Genomic DNA, 18,668 nt, shown 5'->3' with positions numbered 1-18,668 from the left:
AAGTAGGCCATGGAAAACCAATGATAGTATTCTGGATTTTGATGCCACACGCAGCATTTCTAGTCAGTTTTACAGAGTCACGATTTTCTGTGAAAATCAGGTCGGATTGACCCTTTTCCCCTTGTCAATCTGTGTTGTTTTGCAGAGTTGTTCCATGATGGATGTGACTCTTTTGGATGAACATGGGAAACCGTTTTGGTGCTTCAGCTCCCCGGTGTGCATGAGATCGCCCGCCGCACCCTCTGACGGCCCCAGCTTCTTGGGGCAGACGTACAGCGTGGACTACGTCGATGCGGAAGGAAGAGTGCACGTGGAGCTGGTGTGGATCAGAGAGACCGAAGAATACCTTATTGTCAACCTGGTCCTTTACCTTAGTATCGCAAAAATCAACCGTTGGTTTGGGACTGAATATTAGCAGTAGGTGGCAAGTTATTGTTGTTATCTAGTTGTTTATTTTTGACTGGCTTTGTTCTTCGTGTTGAAAGTTAAAATAAAGCAAATCTGCAGAGTGCTGTGTGATGCCTTTCATCTCACATTAGAAATTACGATTTATGGGTCATTTTTAAGTTAATGTTTGAAGGATTCAGTTAAATTTTAAAAATAAAAATAACAGTGAAACTTCATATAAAAAGAAAAAAGGTATTTACTTCTCTTCCGCCCTGCATTAAAATCTAAGAACTTCTACTTAAGCAAATGATCATGTGATCACTCTGTGTGTGTGTGTATGTGTGTAAGGGTGTGTTCTTATAATGGTTTTTCTTTTTCTTTATTGGTAAGAAACTCCAATGAGAAAATGTACTTAAATATTAATATAAACTTCGTTGTATTCACTAGAATTAGAAAGTGCTACGTCCATGACAGTCAGCAGCCATACTGGTATTTAATAAAGTGAAATAGACCAGTGGCCTCATTCACAAGGAAAGATGTATCTGAGATCATAAGGAAGTTATAACTTAAAAGAGCAAGGCACGGTACAAGTTCAGTGGGGACACCAGCTCTGTGTGAGTGGGGATGGAGATGGATGAGTTACCGAAACTTCCTCTGCAGAAATATTTTAAGAAAATTGACAGATGATCAGGATTCAAATAGGGGTGATAAGTATCTAAGCCTATGTTATTTTAGGGCATTTGGTTCTACGTGTGTTTTAGATTGCGTTGGTTGCTTTGATTATATTTTTATCCCCCACTTGAACGTTCCCCTCCGAGGTGGTTTTCGACATCCTGCCATGTTCCTTCTCCTCAGGCATGCATGAGCACATGCCCCCTCTCTGTGTTCCATTCTTCTCCTGTTTAGTGACCCGGCCACTTTCTCTTTGGAGGTGTGTGTATGATGGTGAGCGTGTGAGAGTGTAGAATAAAGAGCCTGAAGACAGCAATCAAGTGAAGGTGGGGAACAGATATTATGTTCTTGCCCCAGAAAACGTGAGAGTAAAAAGGATTTCTGCTGCTGACACCGTCCTCTGCACTCCTGTTCTCCACCACCTGGGGCCAACGTCCTTGGGAAGAGAGGAGTCCAAAATGCGGTCAGATGTTGTGAGCACTGGGCTGTGTTACTTCATGGTGTCACCAATGAGGGAATGTGGAGTGTCTGCCCCAGCTAAGTGAGCGTCAGGGGAGGGAGGAGGCACTGGCCTGAGCACTGAGCCCAGATGAGAACCAGGAGTCAGGAGAGGCCCGGATACCGAGTGCTGCTTACAGAACTGCGTTGGAATACAACCACGAGAAAATGCGTGGAGGCCCCCTGAGCCCCCTGGGTTAAGTTGTGAGGGACTAGGTGTCCTGACAATACTGGAAACACAGTAGAGCCAGGGAAGGAGCCCTGTCCTCGACCTCCTGTTTAATGATGTTTGGATGGAGCGGGGAAGCAAGGACCTCCAGGGATGGCAGAGTGGAGCTCTGTGGACGCCAGCGCCGCCTTCCCCGCCAGACTGCTAGTCCTGTGAGAAGGGATAATGATGACTCTGGTTCACTGCTTCATCCCCAGCACCTAGGAGCATGCCAGGTGCTCCATAATCGATACTTCATAATGATTTGTCGCATCAATGGAAACTGTTATAGGGATATACCAGCAGCTATGGGAGCACAAAGGAAGCAGGGAGCAAGTTGGACTCCGATGATTCTGGGAGTCCCTTACATCTCAGGTGACATCTGAGTTCACCCTGGAAGGGAGGTTTACTGGGCAGCAATGGGGAAGGGTGAGGCGGAGGAGGCAGTGCTCATAAAGCCTTGGTGCTTTTAAGAGTCTCATCAAAACAGGTGTGCATGCCACACACAACCGAAAGATGCCGGCAGATACCCCGTCCCAACATAACTTACACGTGTCTGAGATATTAATATTCAGCTTTTAAATCTGTCTCATATTTGCCTCCATATTTCTACATATATTTAAACATACCAGATTATGAATTCCACTTTTTTTTCTCCCAGGATACTTCAGCCCTGGAGTTCCATCTCTTTGCTGTGAACTGCCTGTTCTCCAGCCTTGCTGGGCAGCTGTCATTCTGGGGTTCCCTGCATGCATCCTCCATTTTATGGAATCCTGTCTTCCTCTTTCCTGGTTCATATCCTTTTTTTTCAGAGGTACACATTCTCCTGTGGCTTTCTAAGAACGATGACCGGAAGATACGTTTTGAATCTATGAATTTCTGAAAAATGTCTGCTGGATAGTTTAATTGGGTACCAAACTGTAGGAAGAAAAATGTTTCCACTGGGAACTTTGAAGACAGGTGTTATCATTGTTGCTGTATCTCATGCCACTTTGCCTTTTCTTCCTCTCTGTGGTCTTCTCTCTTTCTCTGGTCGCTGGAAGCTTCTAGGATTTACTCTTCTCTCCTGGTATCTTAAAATCTCAAGATGATGTGCCTTGGAATAGGTTTTTGCGTTCATTATGGGTCATTTTAATCTGTAAACTTGTGTACTTAAGTCTTGGATTTTTAAAAAATCTGACAGTACTTTATTTGCTTCTTTCAGTTTTGTTAATGAACTGTGATTCTTTCTGGATTGATTCTCTCAAATGCCTTATCTTTTCCATCTGATCTTCTGTCTTTTAGTCTTTTGTTCTGCTTTATGGAATATTGCATCATTTTTGTATTTTATTTTTTATTTTGATGATCAAGGTTTTCTAATTCCTTCTAAAGCATTTGTGTCTGTTTTATAAATGTGATATTTTCTCTAAAGCAGGTGTTGGCAAACTTTTTCTGCACAGGACCAGATAATAATTGAGGCTTTGTGGGCCATATGGTGTCTGCTGCAACTCCTCAACTGTGCCATTGTAGTGTGAAGTCAGCTATAGATGGGACACAAATGGGCATGGTTGTGTTCCAAAAAGACTTTATTTATAAAAACAGCAGCTGAATTTGGCCTTCAGGCTGTAGTTTGCCAAGTTCTGCACACATCTCTAGGTTATTGATTTCAGTTTTCAACAAAGTTTTTATCTTAACCATTTGGCAAAACCATAGTAGTAATAATAGTCTTAGGCAAGAATCTTCAGTAGATACTACAATATGTGGGTAAAAGTATGATGAGAAAGGAGATATTGACATAGTCTCAAAGATTTTGCCACAAAATAAAATTAGTTACAAAGGAAAAAATTGGAAGTTCACAGCGAAGGAGCCTAGGACAGCACCTTAACCAGTGCTTAGCGGTGTCAGCAGTGGGCAGACGTTGCCCCCTAATCATGCCATGAGAAAGACACCTTATCATTTTGTGGCATTTTATCAAAAATGTATAACAAGGAAGATACATGGGGAAACGTCAGACAAATACAGGTTGAAGGAAACTCTGCACTTATATTTGTACCTGTAGTCTACATTCCCCTTTAAAAGTATCGGGGTCGTAAAAGGCAACGTCTCCTCGACTGGAGGGGGCAGATGAAAGCAACACGTGATCTCAGATGGGACCCTGGATCAGAAGATGGCACTAATGGAACCACAGGTGAAATGGGAAGAGGGCCTGTAGATGACAGCATGTCAGTGTTCATTTCCTGACTTTAATATCAAAATGTGACGTCAACATTTGGCGAGTCTGAATGAAGGGCATATGGGAAAGCTTTCTTATATTTTTGCAACTGTTAAATAAACCTGAAATTGTTTCAAAGTAAAAAGTTAACATAAAAAAAACAAAGGTTTTCACATCTTCCCATGCCCTGTTTTGTGGAATTCAGGCTATCTTTGTCAGTCTATTTGCCTTGCTCTCAGGCTTGCCTGTTGGAGCCTCTGCTGTCTGCTCTTATTTAAGACTGAAGCCCTCAGAAACGCAGCAGGAGGTCTGCCGAGGGGACCCACTTGTCAGTTGATGGCTACACTGGAGTAATTGGGCCGTGCACTGCATTTGGTACTGGGACCTCCAAATATGAGTATTAGGAAGCCTGTTCTTTAGGGCTGCCAGTTTCTTCACAGAGTTCTCCCATTTCACAAGAGCCCAGGGTTGCGCAAGTGTCCCCCGTGTAAAGGACATGGAGAGGGGCTTGCTGTGGTCACAGCCCGGGGAAGGTAACACAGCTTGGGCCGTGCTGAGAAGGGAACAGCATGTCCAGATAGAGTTGGACTTGATTCTTTACATGATAGGAAGTTTTTAAATGTTTTGCTTTGTTTTCATATACAGAGGTGATACATTCAAATAATAGGAAGATATAAATCAGAATATAAACAAAAATTTTGTTTCTAAACTACTCCACCTCCATCTGGCCAAAGTGAATTGTCGTTGGTTGGACATGTGGTTTGCACACAGATGGGAAAGGATGGACTGGAGCAGGAGGACGTGAAGGCAGGGATAACAGGTGGGAGGTCATGGTCGGAATCTGAGCAGAAGTAACATTTGTGTGCTCTTGGCCTCCTGTGATTAAGGGTGTGAGAAAGGGAAGTGGACCAGGACATGGAGCAAAGGATAGTAGGGGAAAATAGTTTACCCCAGTAGTATTTAGGTGGTCAGAGCTTTCCAAATGTTAGCAATTTGAAAACAACAGGTAAATCTACTCTGGGATACACTTAAAAATATCTTTCTCCAGGTTCCTAAATGACAAGACAATATTTTTTTTTAATCAAGGGGTTCAGTTTGATATTTATTTTTAGTTTTTTTCTTTTGAAGCACTCTCAAACTTACAGAACTGTTACAAGTGCAGTTCAAATAACTCTTTTTCTTTTTTAAATGACTGAATCATTTGAGAGTAAATTGCTAACAGGTTGCCCCATCACCTCCCAATACTTTAATGTATATTTCCTACAAACAAGGATAGTCTCTCAATAACATAATCACAGCCACTACAATCAGGAAATCAACACAACTGATTCTGATGATCTCATACTTAGACGCCCCCATTCACATTTTCCCAGTTGTCCCAATAATGACCTCATAGCAGAAGGTCCAGTTCAGGATCAGGTGCTGTGTTTGGTTGGCCTGTGGCTCTCCTCCCTTCACTCTGGAGTGGCTCACCAGGCTTCCTGACTATTACGACCTTGACACTTTTGAATGTCACAGGTCAGTTATTTAACAGAATGTCCCTCAATATGAGCTTGTCTGATGTTACGTATTTGATATTGTTTGGCTGTGTCCCCACCCAAATCTCACATTGAATTGTAGTTTCCATAATCCCCACGTGTCGTGGGAGGGACCTGGAGGGAGGTAATTGAACGATAGGGGCAGTTACCTCCATGCTGTTCTCATGATAGTGAGTTCTCATGAGATCTGATGGTTTTATAAGGGGCTTCTCCCCAACTTTGTGCTGCACTCACCTTGCTGCTGCCATGTAAAGAAGGACATATTTGCTTCCCCTTCCACCAGGAATGTAAGTTTCTGGAGACCTCCCCAGCCATGCAGAACTGTGAGTCAATTAAACCTCTTTTCTTTATAAGTTACCCAGTCTCAGGTATTTCTTCAGAGCAGCATGAGAACAGACTAATACAGCATCTTTGTCAGAAATATGGCAGAAGTGGTGCCGTATTCTCACTGTGTCCTATCAGGGTCATCGGATTTCAATTTGTCCCCTTACCAAATTGTTCCCTGCAGCTGCTGGATGACAATGGTGTCTGGCAGCTTCTCTGAAGTTACTTTTCCCACCTTTGTGATAATTATTTTGTGGGAGGTACTTTGAAACTAGGTAACTCCCCTGTTCATCAGCAAACTTTTAACATATTTATTTGTTTCTCTCAGTGTAGAATCATGGTTTTCTTTTTTTCTCATTGGGTTGTAATCAGTTACCATTATTATTTATTTCTGTGCTCAAATTTTCTCAGGTCTGGCTGGCAGAAGCCCTGGTGAGCTGGCTTCTGTGTTCTCTGATATGTCCCCCGTCACTCTCCGGACACTTCCTTTCTGGAATAAGGTGGTTCAGACTCATCCTGTACTTTCCCTGCCACAGCCCTGGAATCAGCCTTTCTTCAAAGAGCGTGCCTTCCTTCTGGTGGAGAGTATTTGGAAACAAAGATCTGGGTGCCAGGCATGCCCATTCCTACTGAGGTGTCACTGCCTCAGTTCCTCTCCAAGAACAGCATCAGGAATGTAAGTATTCCCCCTCATACGTGTGCTACACGTTCACTTATATCATTTCTATTAGGTTGGTGCAAAAGTAATTGCGGTTTTGCCATGACTTTTAATGGCGAAAACCGCAATTACTTTTGCGACAACTTAATATATCCACAGATATTGAAAAGCATGAATTCACCCCTATATCTTCAGTTTCAACACAGCACCACAAGTTCATTCTTGTTTTCTCCTTCGGATGCTTGGAGCTCCCATGCCCACCTGACTCCCATCATCCTGAATCTCTTTCCTCCTCGGGGCATCCCATCCCATCTCCCATCACCCCTCTCCTGCAGATGCCTCACTTCCTCTCCTGGGCTCTGACAGATTGTGATGAGAGGCTCAGGCACAAGGAGACCCTCCGCACTACGCCAGAGCCCCCACCCCTCATGCCTGAGGGCACCCACTCCTGTTTGTGCAGCCCTCGCACCCACTCAGGCTCAGAAATGTCACACTCAACCGCTGACCTATAGGATTAAAGATTCTTTTTCATGCCCATAACATCCTGGCATTCGGATGGATGATGGGCAGAACTCTTGGTTACTTACAGCTCTAAATAAGAGAAGGCTGCCAGATAGGGCCACTTGGGGGTTACCCCTGGGGACAGGGTAACAGCAAGCTGGCATTGCGGGGCAGCCTATTAATGGTGAGCTGGGTGTGGAGGGAGGCTAGTTAGGTCTCACAGCCTCCCTATGGATTGGCTAATTTGAATAATTCTGTGGTCATATCCTAGTTGTCTGGTACCTGGCCCCAGAGCCATTAAGGCTGGCACATAGTGGACATTGATGATGAGAGCCTGATATGGGAATTGGTTGGGGTGTGGACTTAATTAACTGCTCAGGAAGGTAACTGACCGGCCTCTATCCTCAAAATCAGGTCAAGCATTAAATCGATACAGCGTTAAAAAAAAACCTGATATGGTTTGGATTTGTGTCCCCACACAAATCTCATTTCAAATTGTAATCCCGGTATGTCTGGGGAAGGTTCTGATGGAAGGTGATTGGATCATGGGGCCAGTTTCCCCCGTGCTGTTCTCGTGATAGTGAGTGAGTTCTCACGAGATCGGATGGTTTAAAAGCGTGTGGCACTTAACCCCCTCGCTTTCTCTCTCTGACCACCATGTGAAGAAGTTCCTTGCCTCCCCTTCATATTCTGGGAGGCCTCCCAGTCATGCTTCCTGTTAAACCTGCAGAACTGTGAGTTAATTACACTTCTTTTCTTCATAAATTACCCAGCCAGTCTCACGTAATTCTTTATAGCAATGTGAAAATGAACTAATACAATAACAAACCAGTTTCCAGCCACTCCTTCTAAGCCCTGCCTCCTCTACCAGACACCGCAATCACTCCACCTGGGCCTTAAGGATCGCTTATTCCACCAGCTGCAGGTGCTGCCTTGCTCTGCTCCACTTAATGTCTTTAGGAATCAACAGTGGGTGAAGGGGAGATATTTCTCAAGGATTAAATATGCTAACATCATGTAAGTTCTGTGTGTCATAAATGTTCACAGATTATACCCAGTAGAAATACTAGCTTTTTGCGGGGACTGACCATCTTAATACTGTGTGTGTTGAAATGCAGTTGTCAGACACATGAAAAGAAAGCATTTACTAATCATACTTCTTTGTCAGAGAGAAAGCTTTTTGTTTGCAAAACGAGGAATTATTGTGCTGGGGTATCTTGACTACAAAGAAAAAATCACAAGGCAGGGCTCGTTGAGCTGAATCAATTCAAGAAAAGTAACAGGTGCAAACTCTTAATCATGCAGTTGGCAAAGAAAATAAGTTTGAGTTACAAGAAAGCATACCTACCACTAGTGTAGGAAAAAAGGACATGTTTTTTATTTCAAGTAAACTCCAGATGCAAAATCTTGTCTGATTCAAAATTAGATCAGAGATCTGACCATCCTTTGGAAACTTGACTTTTATAAGTAACTTCATAGTTGTCTCTTATTTTCATTAACATCCACCTAAGTCTAATGATCATAACTTCTTCAGAAACAAAATGTTCTCATGGGAAAATCTATGGAAACTACTTTCCCAATGCTTGTAATGGAAAGAGGTTGTGCCTTTAACACATTGGATGGTTTCAGGCACCTGTGAACCTTTGGTGCGTGGAATATCATGGCATTTACCTGCAGGCTAGGGAGTATTGTGGTCTTCTGTGGAATAACCCCACGTTCCTGTGAGCTGTGGGGAATATGAGCCAGGTCACTGCCGGGTACCTCTCGAGCTGCAGAAACCCCTGGGGCTGCGAGGCAGGCTCACTAATCACTGCTCTGGGAATTAAACAAGGCAAGAAAGGAGGCGGGTGCGTAGGACACCCAAAGAAATGAGGGCTGCTGTGGGGAAATGAAATGCATGTTCGAGAGCAGCTGGATGGCAGCTCTCCTTTGCCCACTGCAGCCATGGAGGTCCACCAGGCTCCCAGGGAAGAGCTTAGAGGAAAAGGCTGGGCTGCCGGCAAAGCGGGTTAAAGGTGCAGCCACTGACCATGTCAGGTCCCCTGCCACCAGCACAACATGCAAGCCCCGGCAGGGATGCAGGATGCTTGCTCACACACCCGTCCCTGCAGCTGCGCAGGACGTTGTGGGTGTCAGTTTGTTCCTGAAAATGACGTGCAGAGATGAGCGCATGCCCTGAGAAATGTGTGAACACTGGGGATTTGTCAGGTTTTAGAGTCACGTGGGGTGGGGCACACAGGTCATCAGCCTCTTTCTCCTTCCTCAGCCTGGACAGCTGGTCTGTGCCAACCCCCTCACTTTACCTTCTGGCCTCCTGGCGATGATAAAAATGAACTCCGAGAGGTGCTCCTCAGGAAAATGTGTGTTTACCGCTTGACATACAGTCACATGATGGAGTTAGTGAAATGGCTGTAAGAAATACATGAATCTTCAGGTGTTTGGTTCAGAAAAGTGCCCAGAGATGCAAGATGAAACACCTGTGATTTCTCACTGACTTAATTTTGGTAAAGGAGAAAGTGAAAAATTCACTTTTTAAAAGTTGGAATCTTATTGTGTGCCAGGCATTATGCAACAAGCTTCACCTGTATTTTTTAAAATCCTCCCAAAGCACTCTGGGTAGTTGGTATGAAAAACGGCATTTACAATGAGGAACTGAGCAGAGAGGTTAAATGCCCAGAGGTACATATCTGGTACTGGGCAGAGCTAGGATTGGCCTGGACAAAGCTAGGATTGGCCTGATTCTAAAGCCCCCTGCCTGTTGTCCCATATCTCCACCTGTGCACCCATGGTGCTGGGCGGTGGATGATGGATTATGAACATTTGACACACAAGGTCGTCACGTAGGTATTTAGCAGAGCATAAACACATGCAGCGAAGCTCATTCTAACAGGGATAAGGCTGTTTGAAAGAACTAGGTCTTAACTCCGTGGAACTGGTATATACTAACACAAAGAACTGAGAATAACCAAGTCACGTTGAAGACGTGGAAGGTGGCAGGGCTTGCTCTACCACATGGGAAGGCTTTCTGTAACGCCATAGGAAATTCGAGTGCCCTTTGGTGCAAGAGAAGAGTAAATAGACAAATGGGGCAGAACACAGAGCTCAGAAACAGACGCACACCGAAGGACAGCTGTTTTATGGCAAAGGTGGCGTCTCAGAGCAGTGGGGGAAGAATGGACATTTTCATAATGATGCTGGGACAATTATATAGCCATCTGGAAGAAAGGAAAGTGGACCTACTTATACCAAGCCCTAAATGTGGAAAGCAAAGTAAGGACGTTTCAGGAAGACAATATGGGCAGTATTTCCACGTTCCGTCATCTCTGACGGGCACTCAAGTTGGGAACCATTCTTTTACTTTTTTAGAAATAGGACTCTCACTTTTCTTAGGAAACATACTCTCTCTTTTGGTATTTGGTAACTCGTGCTGGAATATTCCTCTCCAAGTTGAATCAGCCCAGAGGCAACACCTGCCCATAAGTAACTTTCAGGAAAGTATGACTGATTGGTCTTATTTCCCCCCACCGGGGGTTCGTAGAAGTCTAACCCTGACTGGCCTCACCTCAGTTGTTTTTAAAGGGGAAGGGGAGATGGGCCTCAAAGCATCAACTAAAAAAGCTGGAGGAACAATCTATGTTGCATCTAAGCAGACAGTGCTCTATCTTCTCAGGGCTGTAAGGGGCATCTTAGTCATCTACAATCAACTCTGAAAAAACGAAAGTTTTATTATATAATGTATATATAAAGAGAGCAGGGTATTTGACTCTGCCATTTTAGCCACAATGATGTTTGTTGGGTGCATTATTTTAAAAAACTAGACTTGGTGGAAATAACAAATCTAAAATGAAACTGAGAGTAGTTAAAACTTCACATAAGAACATTAGCCTGGGAAGAAATAATGGTCATTTCAGAAAATGCTCAGGGACAGACATGGTGATTGGTAAAATTTGATAGGGATCAAAAAAAAATCAATGAATCAAATTTATATTGTGAAATTTACATGGACGAGAATTGGTCCCAATGAGAAGGAAAAATTGAAAACAGTTCACTTACGCAGACTTGGTAATTAATCAAACGATCAAGTTGCTTTAATGGCATTTAATCTTGCTATAATTCTGAGAAAAATATTTTACTGATAAATAGAGCCTAAACATCCTCAGGGTAAGATAGTAAGGTTAAAACATTCTGAACATTCTGTATTGATTTAAAATATCAAGTACTTCTTAACTGCACCGTTCTTTAAGCTAAGCAAAAGTTAGATATTTTAATAACAGAGACTAGAAGTAATAACGGACAAATAAATGCAATTTGATTTGTCGAAGTCATGAGATTCTAAGTATATTTTATTTGTAATTTTATTAATGTTGCTATAATAAAATATTTTAAAATGAGAAATTTAGTTCATGGTTACATTAATTCTACTATTAAACTCTGATGTAACTAGACTCTGGAGCCAGCAATAAAAATGATTCAATCTTTTATTTACATATAACCTACATCCCAGCAGTCTTATATTGGCCCCAATTCTTGTGTTTGTGCAATGCACGCTGATCTTTGCACTATTAGGGCAAGAATTGCTGTTGTGTTGGAATAAGGTACTAAGTGACTGTCTGCTTGCTTACAGATTTATAGACCCCATCTACCCATTTTCCCAGAACAAGATACTTTCTTTCCATAATAAGATTCTGTTGGCCACTGTTTTGCAGCTAAATTGCGAATTTGTCCTATTATTGGTTTTGCTTAAGTGGAATGAATGGCCATGCCGGAGAAATGCGCTTCTGTGGCAGCCCTGTAAAATGACTATGCTGATGTATCTGTTTTGTAAGGGCTCCATGGACGGCTGAAACAGACCTGGGCGATGTCTGACCTGAAATTGTAGGCGTTTGCTCTTCTCTTTCACAAGGAGATAATTATGGTACATCTAAAACTGTTGTAAAAAGAGATTCTCAAAACTATATTGTATAAAAAAATCCCCAGTCCCCAGATGGTAAAACTTTGTTTCACGGAGGGGCAAAAACGGAAAACCTGCCACACTGGCATTAGGAAAGTGTTGAAAGTTTTATTCTGGAGGCAGACAATGCATTATAGTCTCACGGTTTATATTCCCATCACTTTTATTCCTCAAGGGTGTTATTAAATTAGGAAGTATAACCATGCATTTTAATCACTATGATTTAAGAAAACCCTAATAGCAACAGAGAATATTACTTCTGTGTGCAGAATCTCCCGTCCCCATCTGTGGATGTGAGAACATCGTTCCCTTAGTTGTGAATATGGGTTTGCAACGTGTTCCTGTATCAGGAGTTAAATGTGGCTTCTCGGACAGAATACTTAGGATTGCCTTCAAGTATTTTAAATACTCTAGTCTCCCCATGAAAATGGTGAGAGGATTGTGTAGCACATGAAGGTGAGCCCTTGGTTTCAGATTTCAGCATGAGCTCCGGGTTTTAAATGTACGCATTCTCTGCGAGCCACAGCTGATACTTTACACTTAAGTAGCAGGCTCTTGCTCACACTTCATGCCACTCATTCTAAAACGCAGGCAAGAAAACTGTTCTTCCCCTCACAATAACCAGGGACCCTCAGAAGGAAAGCCAGCAGGCATTTACATTGTGCTTCTTTAGCACAAGGCAACACCCTGGCTACTTTGGATTCCAGGAGGAAAGGACATGGACAACTAGAGAAGCAGACCGTGATGAGTGCCACGTCCCAGTTCTGTGCTCTGTGCAGGGAAGAAGGGGAGATGAGGTCTGAAGAGGGAATGAAAAAGTCACCATGGACCTTTGATGCAAGGCAGGTGAGCCCCAACTTGGGGCTTAACCCAGGAGGGTTCCTGGCTTCAGCTAGGAAAGAATTTAAGGGTAAGCTGGTGGTAGAAGAAAACAGCTTTATTAAGGTGGCAGTTACAGCTCCGTGACTGCACCTGCAGAGCAGGGCTACCCACAGGTGCTGCGCTGAGAGTAGCTGCTCAAAGGTCCTTCTGCAGCCGTATTTATACCCACGTTAAATTACATGCAAACTAAGGGGCAGATTGTGCAGACATTTCTAGAAAAAGGGTGGTAACATTTGGGTCACCAGGATGTTGCCATGGAAAGGGGCAGTGGCTTCTGCATGTTACTATGGCAATGGTAAACTGACATCCACACTGGTGGGTGTGTCTTAGGAGAGGTGTATCTGCCTCTTCCTTGTTTTAGCTAGTCCTCATTTTGGTCTGGTGTCCAAACTCCACCTCTGGAGTCAAATTGTGCTTCCTACTTCACCTTGAAATACGGGTTGATTTTTGTTTTGTAAAACTGAGGTTATCTAGGTAGGGAGACAAGCGTAAGAAAAAAGAAAAGGGAAGAACGTGGGGGAAAATGCAGCTTCCTTTTCAGTATTCAATAGACCCAATTTTTTAACTAAGTATTGAGCATAACAGTTGATCTCAAAGTACAGCAAGTGCTCAACAAGTGTGTGGAAAGGAGAAGGTAGGGGATAAATCACAGGGCCAGGAGAGAGGTAGACAGAGGAGGAGGAGAACTAGAGAAAAAGAAAGAGCTGGGGTTGGGCTTTGGGTAGAGGCCAAAAAGACACCAGGCAAGGTAGCCTGGAGCTGAGGAGGGCCCAGGGGAAAGTGGAATGGGCAGGCTGCTTTCTCCCAAGGCCCAGTGTTTTCCTCTTCTTTGCCTACATAATCCAAATATTTTAATATTCTTGTTATAAAGTCTTTTACTCATAGATATTTTTGATATGGGTATAACATTTTAACTTTATTGTTTGTCAGTGTTTGTCAGTAATCCCAGAATTATTCTTTATTTTTTCAATCCATGCATGCTGCTTACATAGTCTATACATTATCTACTGGCACTTTTATTTTTGAGACAGTCTTGCTCTGTTGCCGTGCAGTGGTTCAATCACGGCTCACTGCAGCCTCAACCTCCTCAGCTCAAATGATCTTCCCACCTCAGCTTCCTGAGTCGCTGAGACTACAGGTGGATGTCACCACATGCAGCTAATTTTTCTATTTTTTGTAGAGATGGGAGTCTCCCTATGCTGCCCAGGATAGTTTTGAACTCCTGAGCTCAAGCAGTGCTCTTGCCTCGGTCTTCCATAGTGTTGGGATTATACGCATGTGCCTCCACACCTGGCTACTGGCACTCTTTAGTTAGACATTTTCATAGATGCCATAAATACTTGGTGTGTATTGCCAGAGGCGATGACGCATTTCTGAGTTCTATACAACAGGCAGAAAGGTTCATGTCCACCATTTCAGGAGCACAATTTTGGGAAAAAAAATTAAAATACTTTATATTTTATATAGTTTGCTATAATTTCTTTTTCTAAATAAATACATGACCACATCCAGCTTAACTGATTTCACACATGAATCACCTCAAACCTTCAGGTTTTCCCTTTTTAGATGACCTCAAATATGTACCCTTCATGCTATATAGGCCACACAGCAGCCTCTGTAAAATAGAGTGGAAACATGTTTTTGTGCAAAATTCAAATGCTCCGTCTTCTCTGTTAGTGCTGCAAGGGACGTTCCTGGTCCAGGAGATATTCATGGTCTGGGAGGCTTCCTGTCTCAAACTCTAGCTTAGAGGTCAAGGCTGCCGCTGACTCTCTGGGCCAAGCCAGGCTCTGCCTTTCTTTGGTCCTGTGACGTCAGGTGGGTTCCTTCAATTTTCTGTGTCCCAGTTTGCTTGTAAATGAAGTTGGCGTGGCAGAAGAACCTGATGGGGTGTGAGAGGAATAATGGGGCCAAGCACCTACACCAGTAACTGACTCCCATGTCCATCTGGGAGGCCAGCTGACCAGATATTGAGGTGAGGGAAGGAAATCACTGCCTTTGCAGTACTGAGAACTGGTCAGCTGAGGCTGTTGGTCTCAGAGTGCGAAGCGTTGTTCCCTGTACCTTGGAGGACGTCTGTGAAAGGGCCCCTTGGGAGAGCTGTGGTGGGAGAAGCAGAGGGAGAATGTTTCCTGGGCTCCGGAGCAAGAGAGCATCGCGCCTTGCCCACAGGTCAGTGGCAGAAACCCTCACCTGGGCCGCGGCCTGCACTCGTCACCCACTCTGATCTGCAAACCCTCGGTTCCTGCATGGCATACTGTGGGCACCGGCGGTCCCAGCCTGTTCCCCAGCCTCCCGAACGCAGCTTAGCGAAGGATCCTGGGGCTGGTCAGAGTGACTAAGTGGGTCCCCAGATGATCCCTTGTCATTTGGTTCAACCCCAAAGCTTAGAGCCAAAGGGAAGCCTAGGATAAAACAGCGAGGGGGAGACATTTAAGTGTTTAACAGCTAAGCGATGAATGATCAAGATCCAAGGAGGAGCCACGTCCTCAGGAAGGCCCTCCTCCTCTCCCACCCAGAGCCACTGCACTGTGGTCGGCGCTGTTTATCATAGCCATAAACCATCCATTGGCCAGAGTGTCAGCAGTCTCTTCTGCTCTGGTGTGATGGAGAAACCAAGGCACTGACTCTGCAGATAGATTGTGGATGCAGCCAGTGGGGAGGTGGCCGTGCCACTGACTCACACCAGACACAGTAATGGGCAGTCACTGCAGGTCACGAGGCTGCTGGCCGTCATCCTAGCAGTGCATCCTCGTCTGCTGGGACACAAGGGCCAGCAGGGTGTGTGGCTGGTGGGGCTGAGGCTTTGCTTTCGTTGCTCAGATGAGATTTCACCTCATCTGTGCCTGTCATATTTCCTACTCTGTCTTTGTGTTTCTGTATTCTATTTCTCTCTTGTTCTGTCCCTGTCTCTCTGATTCTGTCTCTGTCTCTCTGCCCTCCACTTTTTGCCTCTGTCTTTGTTTTAGTCCCTGTCTCTCTCTGTTTCTGTTTTTCTCTCGTTTTCTCTGTCTCTTCCCCCATCCTTGTCCGGGACACAGAATTCTGGCTGACCATACTGATTTTAGGGGTGGGTTTTAGGTGGAATCTACTGTATGATGAGAGGCCTCTTCTGTGCAGTGCAAACACCAGGATGAGTGGAGAGGCTCATTTCTTATCCCTGTCTGGGTCTAGGAGGCTAAGTGTAGAATGTGCGGTGAAACCAAACCAGCACAACTCTGTGGAAGTGGCTGTTAGAGGATTGTTAGACAATTAAACACCAAGACCTTAGATTAACTTAATAATGCCTGTGTTTTGATAGACATCAGAGATGTTTGAAGGCAACAGCTCAACTGATCCCAGGAAGAAGATACAGGGTGATGGCAAATATTAGTGGAGGACCTTGTGAGAGCATCAGGATGCCCCGATCTGCTGAGGCTCCTCTGTCAGCCCAGCCACCACTTCTAGGCTGATTGTTTTAGGCTTGATGGTTTAAGAGATTAAAAAAGAAAGGGGGTGTTGAGAAGGACCTGATCCTGCTCCTCTCCCATCCCAGCCTTGTCTTAGCCACCTGCTAGTGTTTACCTTTGGTGAGCGTGGGAGTCAGTCACCTGCTGAGCTTGTTACAGCACAGCTGTGGATTCAGCAGGGCTGGACTGGGCTGGGGCTGAGCTTCTGCAGTTCCAAGGAGCTCCCAGGAGATGCTGACTGTGGGTCTGTCCAGGGACTGCGCTTCCAGCAGCAAGGCCAGGAAGTAGAGAAGAGGCTATTCCTGTTACCCAGAGTGAAGGACATTGGCTGACACTCATTTCAATCAAAGTCAAGATTACGGTGCCTTAAAATTCAGAGCCTGGGGTTGGCACCTCTTTTCTTTTGTGCTGCCTGCCTCAGAAACAGACGGGATGTGGCTTTTGGGAAAAGTCTGACCCTGCATCCTCTCCTTTTTTTAGGGGACTCTGCACAGACAGTTGAGCCGGTAAGTAGGACAGGAGATATTTCAGAGCTGGTGTTTTGTATCCCTGAACTTAATCTCAAGCCTGGGGAGGGAGGCAGCAGATCCCATGCCCAAGCCACATCCTGCAGCTGAGCACACACACCTCTCAACTGCCACATGGTCGCGTTGTATCTTCAGACAGTTTTGCTTTCTAATTGAACTTTGTAGCAGGAGCACTTGTTTTATTTTTCAGATTTTTCCAGAAATTTCAGGAAAGGGAATTTCCCCCAATGTAATTCTTCAACTATTTTTGGGTTGGGAGAGATTCATGTAATTAATTAAACTATTAGGCATATTAATCAAAAATAAAATATATTAATAAATATCAAACTTAGATTTAGCTAATAATTAGACGAATGACCTTCAAGTCAGAGATTCTACCTTATTCACTGAATATCCCCAGTGCCTAATTTAGTGTCTAGGAGCTGCTCAAGAAATACTGACTTCAGTTCCTAGTGCAGGTGTTGCTGTGGACTGAATGTCTGTGTTTCCCCAACCCAGGTTCATACGTAGGAGCTCAAATCCACAGCATGATGTGATTTGGAGATGGGGCCTTTAGTAGGTGAATAGGTTGTGGGACTGGAGCCCCCGATGGGATTAGTGCCCTTATAAGAAGAGACACCAGAGAGATTCTCGCTCTCTCTCTCTCTCTGCCATGTGAAGACACAGAGAAAAGGTGGCTGTATGCAAGCCAGGGAGAGAGTTCTCATCAGAAACAGTCAGTGGGCACCTTGGTCAGGTATAGCAAGCTTTCAGAAGTGTGAGAAATAAATGTTGTTTAAGCCACCCAGCCCCTGGATTTTTTCTACTGCAGCCCGAGCTAAGGCAGGTAGCAAAATGGATTGATTTCATGTGAGCTTCTAGCCAGGTGTTCCTGGGGTGAGACATTATGAAGAAGCATCATAGTTCTGCCTTTGTGGAGGTTTTGACAGTCAGTATCCAAGGACTTGGGTGTCCTGGAAATTGCAATCTTAGATTGAACTGTTTTATCTAATGCTGGTCCCCAGAGAATGTTTGCGTAAGGGAAATCTGTCTTTGTTGTGTGCGGTGGGTAGCTTTATGTGTCCACTTGGCCAAGCCATCGTTCTCAGTGAAGTTATCAAGCATGAATGTAGGTGCTGCTGCTGCGAAGGCATTGTGTGGATGTGGTCACATTCTCAGTCAGCTGACCCAGCAAAGGAGATGCCCCTCTGTAATCTGGGCTGCATCCAGTCATTTGAGGGCCTCAAGGGCACAGATGGAGGTTTCCGGGAGGAGAAGGAATTCTCCCTCAAAACTGCAGCATCCTTTCCTGCCCGAGTTTCCATTTGGCAGCCTGCCCTATGGATTGTGGCCTTCCTACCCCCACAAACATGTGAGCCAACTCCTTCAGGTCCCTTTCCTGTTGGATCTGTTTCTCTGGAGAAGGCCGATTGACACCATGCGCTCTACATTGCTTGCTGAGCCCCCACCCCTGGTGTCCTTCCTTCCTCTCTATGCCCAGTGGCCTCTCGCTGTCACCTGCTGTGGGTCACCCCCACTCAGATGCACTCCTCCAGTAGGCCTGTTCCATGCTCCAGAACTGACCTTGTTGCTCAGGACCATGTGTCTCGACCCAGGGAGCTCTTGGGAGGTTGTCAGGAGAGAGACAGTGGATTAGGGCAGTGGTCCCCCACGTCCAGCTCCCTGCAAGTCACTGGAGTCAGTTAACATGCAACTTGTTGGGCCCAACCCCCAGAGTTTCTGGTTCAGAGCATCTGGGTTGGGGCCATGGAATCCGAATTTCTTTTTAAAAATTTTTTTTAAATTATAGTTTAAGTTCTGGGATACATATGCAGAACTTGCAGGTTTGTTGCATAGGTATACATGTGCAATGATAGTTTGCTGCACCCATCAACCCATCATC

At 44.6% G+C, this 18,668-nt stretch overlaps 1 protein-coding gene across 8 annotated transcripts in view; it reads left to right on the top strand.

Annotated features, from left to right (window-relative positions):
* Positions 1–624, top strand: part of FBXO15 (F-box protein 15) — an 82,376-nt gene extending 81,752 nt beyond the window's left edge. For 4 of the 8 annotated variants that reach the window (XM_033175715.1, XM_033175684.1, XM_033175693.1 and 1 more), the window contains one exon: positions 146–624. In XM_033175715.1, the coding sequence (XP_033031606.1) occupies positions 146–415 (270 nt within the window). In that variant the 3' untranslated portion in view covers positions 416–624. The remainder of the gene's footprint in view (positions 1–145) is intronic. The other 4 variants (XM_033175700.1, XM_033175675.1, XM_033175706.1 and 1 more) reach the window with 2 other exon arrangements.
* The last annotated feature ends 18,044 nt before the right edge of the window (positions 625–18,668 follow it).

Source organism: Trachypithecus francoisi, unplaced genomic scaffold (genome assembly GCF_009764315.1).
Source record: "Trachypithecus francoisi isolate TF-2019V2 unplaced genomic scaffold, Tfra_2.0 Contig01474, whole genome shotgun sequence".
NCBI lineage: Eukaryota > Metazoa > Chordata > Mammalia > Primates > Cercopithecidae > Trachypithecus > Trachypithecus francoisi.
Note: the sequence above shows the minus strand (reverse complement) of the source record. Positions and strands in the feature narration are given on the sequence as shown.